Source organism: Diachasmimorpha longicaudata, chromosome 9 (assembly GCF_034640455.1).
Source record: "Diachasmimorpha longicaudata isolate KC_UGA_2023 chromosome 9, iyDiaLong2, whole genome shotgun sequence".
NCBI classification, from domain to species: Eukaryota; Metazoa; Arthropoda; class Insecta; order Hymenoptera; family Braconidae; genus Diachasmimorpha; species Diachasmimorpha longicaudata.
Genome location: NC_087233.1, coordinates 6,167,400 through 6,183,647, shown reverse-complemented (window position 1 = coordinate 6,183,647; position 16,248 = coordinate 6,167,400). Strand labels below are relative to the sequence as shown.

Below are 16,248 nucleotides of genomic sequence, written 5' to 3'. Positions count from 1 at the left end.
TGATGACAAAGAATTATCCAGAAAATGATAACTAAAATACCGATCCTTCAATTTTACCTGAAAGATCGTCGTAAATCCAGCAGTTCCGCACCTTCAGTGAATTAATAGACAACAAAATACCAATAAATGACGCGTTAAACTGTAAAACATCGGGGGAAACCTCGAGAACTGGTTAATTATTATGGGAGTCTTGCATTTTCCCCGAGTAATTCTACTTCGAGAGAGTATAAAAGTAGTTGAGGCTGCTGCCTCTGGGGTTTTATGAAGTTCCTAGCTGCACACGTGACGATCCACGATATTATCTTCAATTTACCCCACCTCCAAACCCTTTGAGTACCAGTAAAACCAGACCCCCCCAACTCCCCCTAGACTTACTATACGTATCCAATCGTTTTCTTTAGTTACAGAAGCCCCTGTTCGCTCATGACCCGCATACTTCAAACCCAAAGCCCCCGAAGGGGCAATTCTCTTCCTTCTTCTCCTACTTTTATTCATCCACCGGAGTGTTTGAATCCTGAGAAAATTTTCGTTCACCTCGAAACTGTTATTTCTTTATACCTAGATACCGACTATGTCTTCACGCCTTGTGCCTCACCAGGAATACACAAGTGGTTTTCAATGATAAAACTGAACCGTGTCAGCGAAAAGCGGACGTCTGACTCTCAGAAATAATTTTTTCCTTTTGTATTTTTCCGCTTTTTGGAATTGATGAGATAGTTTTTGAGAGGTTTCCATTGTAGGATATTTCGGTGATTTTCTCCGGTCAGTGGAACGGTTTTTGGTAATTATTTAAGCTCACTCGACGCGGAGATTTTTTTTTTTAAATGGGCGTTTTCTGGGTGTTCTATTCTTCATTGGGAAAATCAATATAAATTGGGTGGTGATTAGTCGATGAATTATTTTTGTAACACAGTCTCCAGTTCAGTTCAATTGCCCATTATTCCCGCAGTAAGATAAACACACGAGAAAAAAATCAATTCCATTCTATCGACTGTTGTTGGATCGATGTACAGGGAGCAGTTGATTGATTTGCAAATTCCAATTGTGGAAACAGAATTCATTGACCTCTGTTCCATTTCATTTTCCATCGTTTCTGATGCAATTGATGATTGATGATACGATTTTTTATCGTACCTTCTGCAATCACGATTCAATGCGGAAAAAAATTCATCGGAATAATTTTTACTGGAGAATAACGTGGGCAAAATTCTGATGAATATATTTTATGATTTATTGCTGATGAGGATTTCGATCTCGCTGTTTAATTACAAAACATTTCCGTCTGATTATTTTCCATGAAAATATCACGAAGAGAACAGGAAAATTTCGAGATATATTTTTTTCCGCACATGAAACCTTGAACTCCATTATTTATTTCTCCGAAAGCTGAATAAATTTCACTCCATATCAATGAAATTTCAATTGTTCCTTGACACCGTAATTATTGTCCATTCAATTTAATCTTCATGCTCATATCCCATGTCCCGGAGACGACACGATTATCCTCCGAAAAAAATTGCAGTGACATCCAAAGTGGACAAATTGATACTGCGAACGAAGACCAGTTCTCACTCATTCTAATGTATTCATAATACAAATCACAGAGGACGCGGTGCATTTAAAACAGGTCTTGCGGGCGGCGCCATGTCGCTCGTGTTTTGAAATGCACATATGACATAATGCTCTTAGGGCCCCATTTTTTTTTATTATTCCCATCCATTTAATTCTATGCACCTTGTCTCACCTGTTCCAATGCGAGGAAGGAGTGGAACGTACCTCCAACCACGTGAATTAAGAAGTGAAATAATGTGTTTGCTGACGACGCGGAAAATACCAGAGGAAGAGACACATTCTATATTTAACTATTAGCTAATACCCACGACATTCACCAGTATTCACCGATTTTAATCGCAATCTTGCAACATTAGAGTGATTTATTACCTGAAAAAATTGTTATGGATTGCGGGTATTTTTTATGTCGTAATGGGGAGTGATCTAATGGGAAAATTGTGGTCAGGAAAAATATATATTCTCGGGGAGAATATTTGCAAGTTTAGCAAGTTTAGGAGGGTCATGAGGGAAGGGGTCACTTTGGGGTCACTTTTGATCTTCTAATGGGCTAATGCAGCAAAAAAAAATTTTTTTATCAGTGAAAATTCCTCGGAAATAATTTGCAAAAGTCAGTCAGTCTCGTTCCCACGTAATAAAATCAAACACATCGAATTTCCCAACCCAGCAAAAAGGACTCTGACCGTCTCGGAGAAATGAAGCAGACCCCAAAGGCCATATTACACATCCGCCACTCACTTAACGCTTATAAATCACTCGGTGAGACATTGTTCACTTCCGTTGTGAGCCCTTGGGAAGGAAAACGAGGCGTCAAATCGTAGGTTTGCGCGCCGGAGGCTGTGATGAATCCACCGGGAGGTGTGTGAAAACGACAGAATATCACCCAACATGGTTATCCTCATCATCTTGAGGACACCATAATCGGTAATAAACTCCGCTATTGGTTTTGGTATTTTCACTCTTTGTGGACAATACGGGTGTAACGTGAGAATGCCGCAAGGACGATTTATTTCCCGGGTAATCGACCTCAACTCCTGAAGAACCGTTCGATGGTTTGATCTTATTTGACCATATCAATTCCCGTATCCCCTTCATCTGGAGGATTACGATTATTTTTTCATGATATTAATGGTTTTTTCGAGGTCTTTTTCGTGTTTCGAAAGGAAATTTTTATTAAATTAATGCGAAACGCGAATATTCATTATAACTTTAATTGGTGCACTTCAGGATTAAAATGAGAAATTCTCCTTTCACCGTGAAAATTGTGGAAGGTAATTGCGACCTCGAATCTAGTGCCAGGGACCTTAGCTCTCTCGGTCTGTTGTATTGGTTGGATTTTTTTTTTTATCGTACATCGCGTTACGCGTCGGGGAATTGACCGCTCCTTCTCCTGGAGATCACAGGGCCGTGGAGTGGTTCACGATAACGAACCATATGGTACTCCAACTCTCGAAAATTTTCTATTCGGGTCGATTTGGGTCGTTCGAGATGGGGGGGGGGAATTAGAAAATCCGGAGATGATGTACTCGAGGAGTCGAAGTCGTGATTGTTTGATTCTGCTGACTGTAGGAGGAACAGGGGATCCATTGATTTTATTGGGTTTACACTAATGTAGTCAGGAGGAGGAGATGGATATCGTGACCCCCGTGTTCTTTACTCAGTCTTCACAAAGAGAAAAATTGTTTAAATCTTCGAGTGAAAATAATATTCGGTAAAAATGACAGATCAGGTCAGGAAAAAATCCAGATAAATTATGACACGTTCAGTGAAATAATGCGAAACTGTTTCGTACACGAAAACAAATTTTGAATAAAAATTAGAGGAAATAACAATCAACCACTTTTAAGGTGAAATTTTGTGGGAAAAATTAGACTTCAGAAGTTGATTGTTCTCATAAAACTCACCTCAAATTTTTTTTGGTCCAATTTTTACTGAATACTATTTTGATGGGCAGATTACCGAACAAACCCGTAATTTTTCAAGAATTTTTCTCTTCGTGTCACAGTGCATTTGTATTGTACGAGGAGAAAAGTAAATTTGGAAAAATTACGTTTCGTGAAGTTAAATTAGGGCAGCATTATTTTATTACCCAAAATTCATCTAAATTCCAACGTTCACTCCGATGATTCCCCTAACATATTCCAACTACTGGCACCCAAGAGGTCATCCAGTCTTGCATAACCCAAAGCAAGAATAATTTCGAGGTGGAGTTCATAACTGTCATCTCATATTCACATCTCGCGAGATACCACATCGATTGCGTCACTCCTCAGATCCACACAAGACCCAATTGGTGTCCGCCCTCTCTCCCACTCACGACGAATAATCCCCCGAGGTACCAGCAATTTCCGAGCAAATCCTATTCTCCAGGTTCTCAATATTGCGCCCAGGCCGGAAGAATGGCCCACAGCCGTGAAAAAAATGACCGCAGTGTAGTGAAGTGCATCCAAAAGTGAAATATCGCTGGGAGAAATGGATCTGAACGTGTGCTCACGTCGAGTCCACGACGGATACGCGACGATCCGCTCCCGCCCAAGAAATCGACCTCGAGCCGTCTACAGATCCGACTCGGAGGAGCTCCTGAAGATCCCCGGTGACGCCAGCACATTACCACTGATCTCCACCATCCCCACGGACCAAATCCACCAGTTCCCCAGGTGGTCATCGACGGCCAGGCACACCCTCCTAGAAAATTACGGCACCCTGAAGCGCCCGAAGCGGCCCAACGAGGCTATCGTCAACCCCGAACGCAAGATGACGCTCAACACGTTCACTAGTCAAAAACGTAACGAAGTTCAGGACCCAACGGAGAGCCTCTACGACACAGTCGCCCCAGACTGTCCCGCCGACGACCTGAAGCTCTCCCTGAACCGCCTCCTCGGTCCCCAGATCACCGACAACTCGACGATCAACGACAACTGGAGAATCCCATCAGAGGCTTCTTACGACGTCGTCCCCGAGGACACCCCCAGGATAAACCCTGATAAATCAACCCCTCCAAAGCCCAAACACCCGATTTACGCCATTCCAAACATTCCCCCAAAGTCTCCCTCGAAAGATCCCCCGACGGACGGCAACTACGTACCCAGTGGTGATCTCTATCGTACAACGGCACGATACATCGAGGACATAAACAAGAACATCGCCGAGATCGACCGAAGCTACGACGAGCTCGGCTACACGAGCCGTAACACCGGCTACGGTGTTATAACAAAAATCCCGAAGACCCAGTGCCAAGATAATTCGAAAATCTACCGCTACCGTAAACCAGACATGGCACCAATGCCCCCAATATCCCCAGATTTTCTCCTGAAAACCGACGACGACGACAACAGCTCGACACTGGATACACCACGTACAACTCGCCGGCCAAATTCCTATGGGAAATTACCACCGAAACTCCTGCCCAGATCGTCCTCCATCGAGATATCATCCAACTCATCGCGTCATTCCACCGGCTCAACCGGCACATCATCAACAAAATCAAGTGAATCACTGTACGCGATCAGCGAGAGCTTCACGGAATTACCAAGAACTAGAGTGTCGACTAATGATTACTCTTCTTCGGGATTGAGACGAAGTAATCGTAGAATTAATACCAACGAAGAGTCGACGGTGTTGCGTAGAAAAGATCAGAGTCATTCAGCTGCATCACCAGTTGGGTACAATGACCCTACCGTAGAGTCGGACGACGAATCAAAACACGGAAGACGACCTCGGGTCACGGGTATACTTCGTAGAAGCCGGTCGAGAGTCGAGGATACGAGAAAAAGTCCAGTGGGTTTATCTCGTATTAATACAGACGATGGGATCCAGAGAGATGATAACTGTGATGAACGTCTGTTTCAACGGCGATGTGACACATTGCCATGTAGAAGGGCCAAGGTCATGGCTCATCCACTTCACAAATCCAGCGAAGACGTCCTTGATGGTGAGCGTACGATGCCGATGTTACAGCGATCTTGTGCCAGTACCGTAGACGTGAGGAATGGAGATTCGAGGAAAAATTATCTGATTGACGCTACGGAGATGATCATGCAGGGACAGATTGAGAGGCGGCTCAGGGACAGTGATAATTTATCCATTAAATTCTCTACTCTGTCACGCACTAGACATAATTCACTCGAATCCAATGACGATGGTTATTATCCAACTGTTGTTGTTGGGGCTTTTGCTACGCTACCGAGACGTGGTAGCGGTGGAAAAGAGCAGCGGTCGAGTGATGCGTCAAGTAGACGACTCTCGGGAAATGTTCCTGTACTCGAACCACTGTACGAGCATGCAGTGAGCGATCCCGTCAAGCCTAGGGGCAATGGGTGTGTTATACCCTGGTGGGAACTCGCCACCAAGAAGTATCGACATCGAAGTTGTCCGGCATTGCAGGTAATCAATCGGTTTCACCGCTGTTTATTTCCATTTTTTCATTCACGGTGGGGGAAATCCCCTCGGGATGAAAGCGATTGAAGAAAAATTGTTAAAGTGACTTGTTAAGTCATCGTTATTACTCCATGAGTTTGAAATTTCCAAAAGGAGATCCGAACGCTAAAAATTCTGGTAAAGACATTTTTCCATTTGGAGGAGAGTGATCGCGCAACTTTAAACTTTTTAGTTTTTATTTTTTAAATCGTATTGACTACCGGTACCTTCGAATTTTAATATTTAACTGTCCTTGAGATTTCTATAAATCATCAGATTTTATGGGAAGTAAAATCAGCTCACCTGTCACACAATGGCCGGACGCCATAATACCGGATATGCTGGCGTCCTCATGAAAAAAAAAAAAAAATTGTAGAGAAAGAGAGGAAAACGAGGTACATCAGGGCCATTTATCAACGATTGTCGGTCTTGATTTATTTTAATAATTCATCTCGCGAGTGCTTCTCCCTTCCTCCCCTCGCCCCTTCACTCCCGTGGTACCGCCCACGGGTGCGTGCGGGTGACTTTAATAAGACGCCAGCAAAATCCACCGTCAAACGAATTCAAAGCCTCAACTCACATTACGGCATCCTGGGGGGAGAGGGGGAGGAGAGAGATAGGACGGGTGAGGGGGCCAATGGTGTACCACGAGCTCTATAACGAAGCGTGGGCTGGTGGAACCGCTAATGTTCCATACCCCATGTCCTCGTCGATTGAATAATTAGACGCACCACGTCCCCCAACTAGTTCGTCTGCACTCAGTTGATCCTTATGACGCCACAGAGGGTCTGGGCTTTAATCATATGCTCCAACGTGACACACTGCAATTATTTCATTTGCATTTACAAGCGATGATGTGATTATTTAATTTGGTACGTGTGGAAAATCGATCTGTTAATTAGCCGACAAGACGAACGCGGTCTGATCTATCGTGACGTTTATTTAATTCGTTTGTCGTTGATAAATATATAATTTTTATATTGTCGTTTGTTGAAGCACAAATTATGTGACTGGGGGGAGGGCAGATAGGTAATGGGAATTTACCGTTGGAAGAGGAGTGACGGGGTCATGCGGTAATTGATGCTTTTAATTTTTTTGGGGAGAATATTTTATTGTACGAGCTGAGGGCTTCGTTGGTATTTAGTTTTTGTGAGGTTTCTAGAGTTGAAAGAGATTTTTTTCTCGGTTGAGAATTTCTGGTGGTTTTTAATGATCGGTGATTTCATCGGATCATTTGAGGGAATGTATGAGGTTTCGAGGTGGCTGATGCCACCAGTTAACTGGTCAATTATAAGAGGGGGATTCAGTATCTGCTGGAGATTGTATCCTTTATTGAAATTGAGTGATTTTGACAGATAATATCTCACATTTATTCTTCAATGTACCTGACACCTAAATCATTTATCAAATGATTTGATAATTGATTTCGTGTAAAAAATCGACTGTAAAATGGAAGTAAAATTAGGAGCGGTCATTTAAAAACTTTCATCAAATTACTTTGACGTTAATTGAATAAAATTCAGGTATTCTGATTTTTTCGGATAATGACCTCAGATTTTACTGAAATAATCCGCTATTTTATAGTCCAATTAATGTTCCCTTTGGACTGAAATATTTTTCTGTTTATCTCTTGCTATTTACTCTCATAAAAAATCAATTATTCCGTTGCGGTTCTCGTCTTGACATATTAATTGACATTAAGTTATTCCGAAAGATAACGTCTGACAGTGCCTTCTAATACAATAATTAAATAACTGGGATAAAGAGACTATAAAATATAAATGAAATTGGAACAAGTGATTTAAGATAATTATTTTTTTATTGCACTACTTCAATTGTGATAAAATGAGCCCTAGAAAATAATTTCTTTAAATTAAATTAACGTTCCCCTGGAATGTTAAAAATTCATTCCGTTTGTCTCTGGCGGTTCTCTTCAATAAATAATCTCTCATCATCACGATAATTCAATAAAAAATGTGAAAAAATTTGAAGCCAAGAAATTCTCGAAGAAAATATATTTGAAATAAAAAATTTCTCTCGAAATTTTTCGCCCGAAACGACTCGTTATCTCGACACATTCATCTGCTTCAAATAATTCATCCCCGTGGAATTCATGATTAACTCAGACGAAACAAGAATTCCCCAGACAACATCTTCTTCTGGGTCAATAAAATTCAGGTGCTGGGCGATGGAGAAACATCAAATAAACTCTAGGTAGCCCAGGGAAAACATTTTCTCGTCTCCCCAATTCTAGTGTAACATTCTTGTACTCATTGAAACTCACGTTGATGAGAAAAACACGTGTATTTGCCGAAGGGGGAGAGGTCCAGGCGTTTCTAACACGAGACACGTGTGAGTGCCCTTTGACCAAACCCCCCGACCCGAGGAAGAAAGAAAAATTCTCCAAATGTTCCTTCACTCAACGCCTTATGGGGGAGGATAACGTTTCCTCTGCTTTTGATATTTTAAAAACAGTCACGTGCTCGCCATTTTATCTCGCAACTTGTTTATATATTTATAATAAATCAATGACCCAGGAACTCATCACGAGGGTCCTGACGCAGGGCAATCTGGTTTTCTTCTCAAGCGCATCCTCTGCACATTAAAAATGCTGAAGTTCTTCATACGATCCTTTAAATTACGGATGTGTTTAATGTCCTAGTTACCGCACGGTGCGATGCAAAAATTATTTTCATCCTCCAGATCTTTTCTTCTGGACTTTAATCAATGTTCATAGAACAATTGAACTCAAGTCTTCAATTTCCATTGGACGGACTCAGATATTTATTGAATATTTGTCTCCGGGTGCGATTGTTCAATCGAATCGTAAATTTTCAACAATGAAATTCCCTGGAATTTCCACCGTAAATTTTCAACTGAGTAGAATTTCAATTTTTCCAGTACCCAAATCGCGGTATTCATTCTCATGCCCTTTCTCAACCTACACCTCTTCATCTGATAATTTTTTTTTTCTTCCTGCACATAGAAGATATATTGTTTTGGGAATAGCAACAACAGCAGTTGAACTGCGTATGGGAACACTAACCCAAGTTACATTATGCATCGTAACGCTCCGTAGATTATGCACTTCTTCTCATGTACAAATACCACGATAAAAACCTCCTCCATTGTTGACGAAATGAGAAGGAAGTGGAGGGCGAAAAAAATACACATTTCAGTCGATAATGAACCTCTCCCCCTTTCTTCCTTGAATCAAGAGCCGGATTTTTTTTTCCCCCCAATTTTTTTATGCCTCTCCCTTGGTCTTCCAAGGACGGTGTTCAAAATGGTCAGTAACTCCACCAGTTTTAACGACGTATGAAGAAAAAATTTAGTGAGTTTTGTGGCATTTATTATTACGGTTAAGGGCCATGCTCATTCCCTGATGGTGCGTTGAGCAAACGCGTAATTATTCAAATCCATGCGGTGGGTTTATGACGGGAGTTCAGCTTGAGTCACCCTCCGTCAGCGGTTCTGGATCCTCAGCAAACGTTAATAATAAGTTTTAAAAAATTCATCGACATTTCTGCCTCAAATTTAAATGCGTTAACGAATATTAATAGTCAGAGCCTGTTATCCTTTGCTATTGCGGAAAATTAACTCGAAATTTCATCAATTGGAGGGAAAATATAGCACCGGAGTCTCATTCAGGTCAAAGTCTATTTCAAATAGAGTCGCATTTTTATTCGATTTTTATTCATTTCAACGTGTCGTTTCACTCGAACTGCCCTCGCATTTACGCTTTTGCGGTAATAAAAACACGACCGGAAAGCTTACCGAGCAAAAACATAATGTGCACACAGTGATGTGCCTTGTTCAGCGGATTTACACCGCACCCCACATGTCCTTGTGTGTTAACTTTGAATTACACACGAGAAAAATATTTCGATTTAACTCGTTACTCGTAAAAATGGGTGGGAGGTGCGGATTATTTTTCATCAATGATTTTTCTAATATCTGTTATTACCTGAAATTGATATGAGAGTGCCCACAGTAATTACCAGAATTGAGTTGTTCTAGTGGAAATAGTCCGGCTATCCTGTTGAAGAGAATTTCCCCAGCTGCAAAAAGATGTTACATTTTACCCCACAGTCCCTCATTACTGAGATTGTGGCGTAATTAAGAACTATGTCATGCGTATGAAATTTATCTTCCTGTTTCACTATCATTATTCTCCCAGAATTTACTCGAAACTAATTTATTTCGACAGGTCGAATGCTCTCCCATCACTGAAATTACTTTGCAATCATAACCATCTGTTTATAATAAATAAATTAAAGACAAATTGCATTTCCAGCCGCTGACTATGCGGATACAATTAAAATCGCTGAATATAATCTATCTTGAATTGATTTATTATCGAATCGTCAATCACAAGATTGATAGCCAATGATGACAATGATTTTTATCTTGAAGATGAGATAGAGCTGGGGATTTTTTTCAGGCTCAATTTTTATTGTTCCCTGAAATCGACGAATTTAATATTGTGATGTGGAAAATTCTGCGGGTCCTAAAATTCCATTTACGATCTCCTCGTTTCTCCCGTCAGTTTAAATGAGATCTACGAGGAGTGGACTGGCGACACTGGTTATGCTCAGACTAGACGACGCCAGAGATTTTATTATCATCTCTCGTGTGTTCTTCCAGCAGTCGTTGGAAGTCTCCTCACACTCGTCTATTTCTGTCAAACCCCTAATTTTAGAGGATTAAAAGGAGTTGAGGGGAGAAAGATAATCCAATCGGAAGTGGCTTCAATGATACACGAAAAAAACTGTTCTCTAAACAGACTTATTTCAAGAGCTAGCAGACTCTTATGTCTGTACCAGCTCTGTAATTATTGGCATTATTTTTTGATGAACCAATTGGAGAGAAGACACTTATAACCCCGGAAATTGAAGGAGGGGGTTGTGGGAATCATTGAAAAAATTATTTATGATCAGTTCACCGAGGCATTTGTGTAATTATTACGCAATTATCCCGGGAGAACCTTTTTGTGGTGAATCTTCAGCTACAAAAGGGTCTCATATTTTATCCTGCAACCACTCGTTACTGAGATAATGGTGTAATTAAGGAAGATGTCACGTGTAGCAAATTTGTTTTCCTGGTTTATGATCGTTGTTATATTTTCTTAAAGTTCTTGAAGTTCAAATGAATTTGTTTTAAGAGCTGAAACTTCGAGGAAAATTGAAGAAAACGTAACAAAAAGATCGGGCCATTACTGTATATAGTGTATATACTGTATATAATATTTTGCCGGACGATTCAGTCAACGAGGAGAATCACTTTCTCAGTGGAAACACCGATAATCGAGCCTCAGTTGCTCGTAAAAATAATCAGAAATTTGCAGATTGAGTTACATTGAAATACAAGTGTAGCACACGTACTGTTTTCTCAGCCCACGCGAAAATTTAATCCCCATTTTCCTATAGTATTTCGCTGACAACGAAATCCAATGGGAGGACGAGTGGGCGGTTTTTTAAGCTCATAAATAAGGAGTAAACGAATCCAGGACGGGAAACACTCTAGGGTCCTGTGTACCTGGGACATTTATTTTGAATAAAACCGAACAAATGCAGAACAATAAAACGAAACAGTTAAGAGATCTCTTTACAAAATTGATTCGATAGTCGACGTAATATTCCCCACAATGTTAGAAAATTTGCCTGTGATTAGAATTTGACTTTCACTGTGACAATTTACTATCAAAAAAATATAAATTTGGTTCACCATTAATGCAACATGACAAATCGACTTTTAACGTTCCTCCAGTTAAGTTTTCAAGGTTTTTATGGTTATGAAAGAGATAATTTTGGAATGCGATTGTGATACATTATTATCTTAATGAAATCGCTCCAAAATCTTACACATAAAAAAGAAATTAAAGAAAATTTACTGAAAAACTCGAGTAATGGTAGAGAAAAATTTTATTTCAGGTTGTTTTGACTTGATATCAAGAATAAATATACTCAAAGCTTAAATTTTATTCAGAATGTCATAAAAGATTACGTTAGAGACCGTAAATAACCACTTCACTTCTATAAATATTTTCATAACGGTTTAGAATTCCCATGTCAGTTAATCCTCTTCCCCAGTCGCTAGAAATAAACATTGCGCATAAAAAATTGATGATTAATTTTCGGAAATAGTTGGAATATCAATTTTTCATCAGTATTAACATTAAAAAATAAACTACTGGGATCTAGTATGAAGTGTACTTTATTCAAGTTTTTTTTTCCCATAATTTTTAGGTGATTTCGCAATCTCCTGTCTTCATCAATTTTACGGAAATGATTTTACTCGTTTAACGACCGTAAAAATTATAATCTTCCACCGCCAAACAACTTTGTTGCATTCAACATAAAAATATGCGCGTAAGCCATGAGTCTAGAAGAATTCCAAGTAAACCTTGGGATCGTTAACTGCGTCTCTATCGGAATAAGGCATCGCACTTGGATTTTAATTCACTGCTGATCTCTCTGATCCATCTGCATTCAACCGAGTTTCCCAGGAAATAGAGTAGGTCTGTCTGTCATCTCTACAGCAATAATCATCATAATCGATGAAGTATCAAATGTTAAAGCTCACCATTTGTTTTCTCGGTAATTTGTCTCTGCCTGTCTTTTGATTTTTTTTTGTCATCACGTGATGAACGGATTTCAGTTTAATTCTGAGTCAATTGGTCGAGATGGAAGATTACAAGGTTCAAATTAGTATCTCTTGACCCAATACTATTTATAAGTGCTCCTTCGCATGTCTGCTTTATCTCAATTGATTGAAATTAGAATATATTTTTTCTATCATTCACTTTCAGTAGGACTTGCTCAATTGAGAATTTTTTTATTGGGATTTAGGGCAAATATTGAGTGTCACTGGCAATCAATTCATATATTTAGTGCTGGATAATTTTTTTTTAACAGTAACCAAGTGGTAAAATCAGATCAGTCACTTTTGACTTTGACATGATTAGTGTGTAGAATTTTTCGTAGAAAACATTGAGGTGTCTCATTAATTCATTCAATGGGAATCAGAATTACTGATGAGGGCATCCTAAAGCTCACATCATTTTTCACCAAAAATCGAGTTCCGGTAGTAATTTCACCGACGTCGAATGAATAAATAAATAAAGGAGTAAAGTATAACGGTGAGCATGTGGGTCGGGTTGTGGGTCAGTCTCATCGCCTACACAGGGAGTCCCATGTGAGTCTTTTACCTCAGTGTCGAGCCTCTTAAATCATTCTGGAGTAAAGCTGAGAAGTGGTGAGAGTGTCGACTGTACGATAGTTACTCGCGTCTTCTGTCTAGGAGTCAATTTACTTCCCTCAGTTGCCTTTTTTTTTTTTCTAAACTCTCTGGATTTTTCCGTCAACAGGGGATTGCCCACCAGCTGTCTAGTCTGCCTTGAAAGCAGAACGGAGAATGAGAGCAGAATATTCTGTTGAATCACTTCCGTGATTCTCTCAAGGTTCATTGAAAGATATAGCACTGGAAGAATTCGTGCTCACGTTGGCTTTATTGGTTTTTATTTTTTTACAACAATGGAATTCCACCGCAACTGCAGAGTTACGATCTCATTTTCTCAACAGAAAATTTTTCTCCTCGTGGTGAATAAATTTGAATTTATGTCTATCAATATTGAGTTGAGTATCTGGGGAACAACGAGACAGACAAACCGTTGTAGAGATTGAATTATTCCGCTGCCTAGTTTAACGAGGAAATATTGCGGGACTTGATCATCAGTTCTGTATGAATTTTAAAAAAAGCATTTTTTCAGCTCCAAAATATCTTTAGTCTCATTATGATCAGTAATTAATTGTTGAATAAATCAGAGCTGAAGTAAACACGTTCGAAAACTCGTTGCAGGAACACAATTTATCTATTCATTCAGTCAGGTTCATTCCCATCTGTCTTTTTATCTCCAAAAGCCCTCGGGTACTCGAGAAAAAATACCACAGTTTGTTAATAATCTGGGTTAATCGCCTCGCAGATAAAAATGACTCCCTTCTAACGTCAAGACACACTTGTATTTGGAACACTCGAACATTATAAAAACACGAAAAACTCGGGGGAGATAGAAGTCCGATGTTTAACAATTTATGCCGATCCAGTTTAGATTCTGCACATGGTAATAGTGCGTGTGTGTGTATACACATGTGCTTGAGATTCAATGGCAGTTGAGACGGGTTCCGTGTTCGCACCAGGTACCACCTGACCAGTTATGCAGTTGATTATGTGCTGATCTTTGTGGGGTCCCTTTAACATGTTGAGAAATCATTGGGGAGAGGGTAATTACATGGCTAAGATCAATCACCATATCCTTAGATATTTTACCGGTGATTATGCGCTTGGAAATTCATGCGTATCGAGGAATGTCAGGCAACTTGTTAATTGTCATCGGGGGAAAAAAATATTGTGGGTTTCATTTATTTGTATGAATTAGAAATTTCAACTGACGATATCATTATTATTTTCCGCAGTTGATTCACATAAAAAATTACGAAATACTCCGGAAAATTTCTGTGATTTTAGAACAATAAAATTGCGTAACCCCTCGGTAACGTTTTCTATCAATATATTTCACTCGGAAATTACCGGTGAGATACGTAATTTTTATTGTTTATATCTCTCGATAGACAACTGAAACGATCCAGGCAGAAATGAATTAACATTACAATTTCCTGATGTATTCATGAAGTAATTTTCCAACTCACGATAAGGTACAACAAACGACATGCCCCCCTCCCCCCTGCCCCTGTCTGATGTTTATTCTAACAAAACTTACAACCACTTGATGGCTATAATTTTACTGGAATTGATTGCATCTAACGTTATATTATTTACGACGTTGAAAATAGAATTTATAATGGACTATGGAGTTCATTGTTTTTAATATGCATTTGTATTATTTCATGTTAACAGGCCCACGTCGTTGCAGCCTTTGAACAGTCGCTGTCGAACATGACCCAGAGGCTACAGCAGCTCACGGCGACCGCTGAGAAAAAGGTGAGTCAATTTCCGGTTCTGTATTTCAACTATCTACAATTCCGTTGGGCATGGTTCGGTTTTCTTTTTTTTTTTTTTTAATAAAATGAGACAGACGTTGAACGGAGGATGGATCAATTTACGTAATCACTTCTTTGTGATCAGTCACGCGACGATTTTTTATTAATATCTTTACGTCAGGAGATCAGTGGGATTGGATACCATCTGCTTCTGGAGTTTTAATCCCAGTCTTTATTCTACCCCATTAACTACTGTTTTTGGATGAGTTAATTGGGGGGGTAAACGGTATCATCAGGAATTCATAGTTTCGGAGAATCAGATTATTGTTTTACTTTCGAAGGGAAACGTTGTAATCATTCGGATGTTTCATACGATCCAAAATTAATTTAATTATAATGGGTTTCCCGATATAATCATTAATTATCCTTGAGAGATATTTCACAATTTATTCCTTTACCAAAATATTTAAAATGATCTGAGAGATTTTTTTGCAATAAAAAACATCACCTCGGGAATTTCCATTCCTAAGTGACAAATCTCTTCTCTGAATTCTCAACGACCGTCTCCTTGGCAGTTAAAAACAAAAGACCATCACTGATTAATCCGTCTACATTCACGTCAGTATCAAAGTGTATTTGTAACCCAACTCCCATAAATTATGGCGTCTAAATCCCCCCGTAAAGATTGAATCAGCCAAAATTTATCAAAATTGCATCGTCTCAAATATCCTTCCACGATGGAGCAGCATAACATCGTCGAGTTATTTGCAATCAGTACAGTTATCTGACAAGACGTCAAAGTAAAATTGAGACCTCTCCAATAGCAAGAGATCAAAGGAGTATGTTGATAGAAGGAGCGCAATGCAGAGTGAGATAAAAAAACCATCGAGATCATTGGTATCACCAGATTCAAATGAATCCCATTCCAGTGGCTCTGTCGGTCCCTTTGGAGTCCCTGTGAATCGTCTGAGCCGAATTTCATCGAAGCGAAAATACCGAGAGATCGAAAATTCTTCGGATACTCACGAAAATGGCATTTCGAAGGCCATTTCCCTTGGCAAAGCGAGCAAACCCTCAGTGAACCAATCACCAGCCTCCAAACGTCTGAAGAAGGACCACAAAGACCTCAGAGACATCGGGGGTAGTTCAAATCCACTGAGACCTCCCAAGACCATCAGGCAATTGAAGTATGAACGCTTGAAGTTGCTGTTAAGCCCGAGTGATAGTCAGAATGATGGAAAAAATATTCGGGGTATCAGTGATT

General features: G+C 39.7%; 1 protein-coding gene across 6 annotated transcripts in view; it reads left to right on the top strand.

Moving 5' to 3' along the window:
* Positions 1–16,248, top strand: part of Sick (sickie) — a 121,469-nt gene that overhangs the window by 99,227 nt on the left and 5,994 nt on the right. For all 6 annotated transcript variants that reach the window (XM_064127418.1, XM_064127416.1, XM_064127415.1 and 3 more), the window contains one exon: positions 14,902–14,985. In XM_064127418.1, the coding sequence (XP_063983488.1) occupies positions 14,902–14,985 (84 nt within the window). The remainder of the gene's footprint in view (positions 1–14,901; positions 14,986–16,248) is intronic.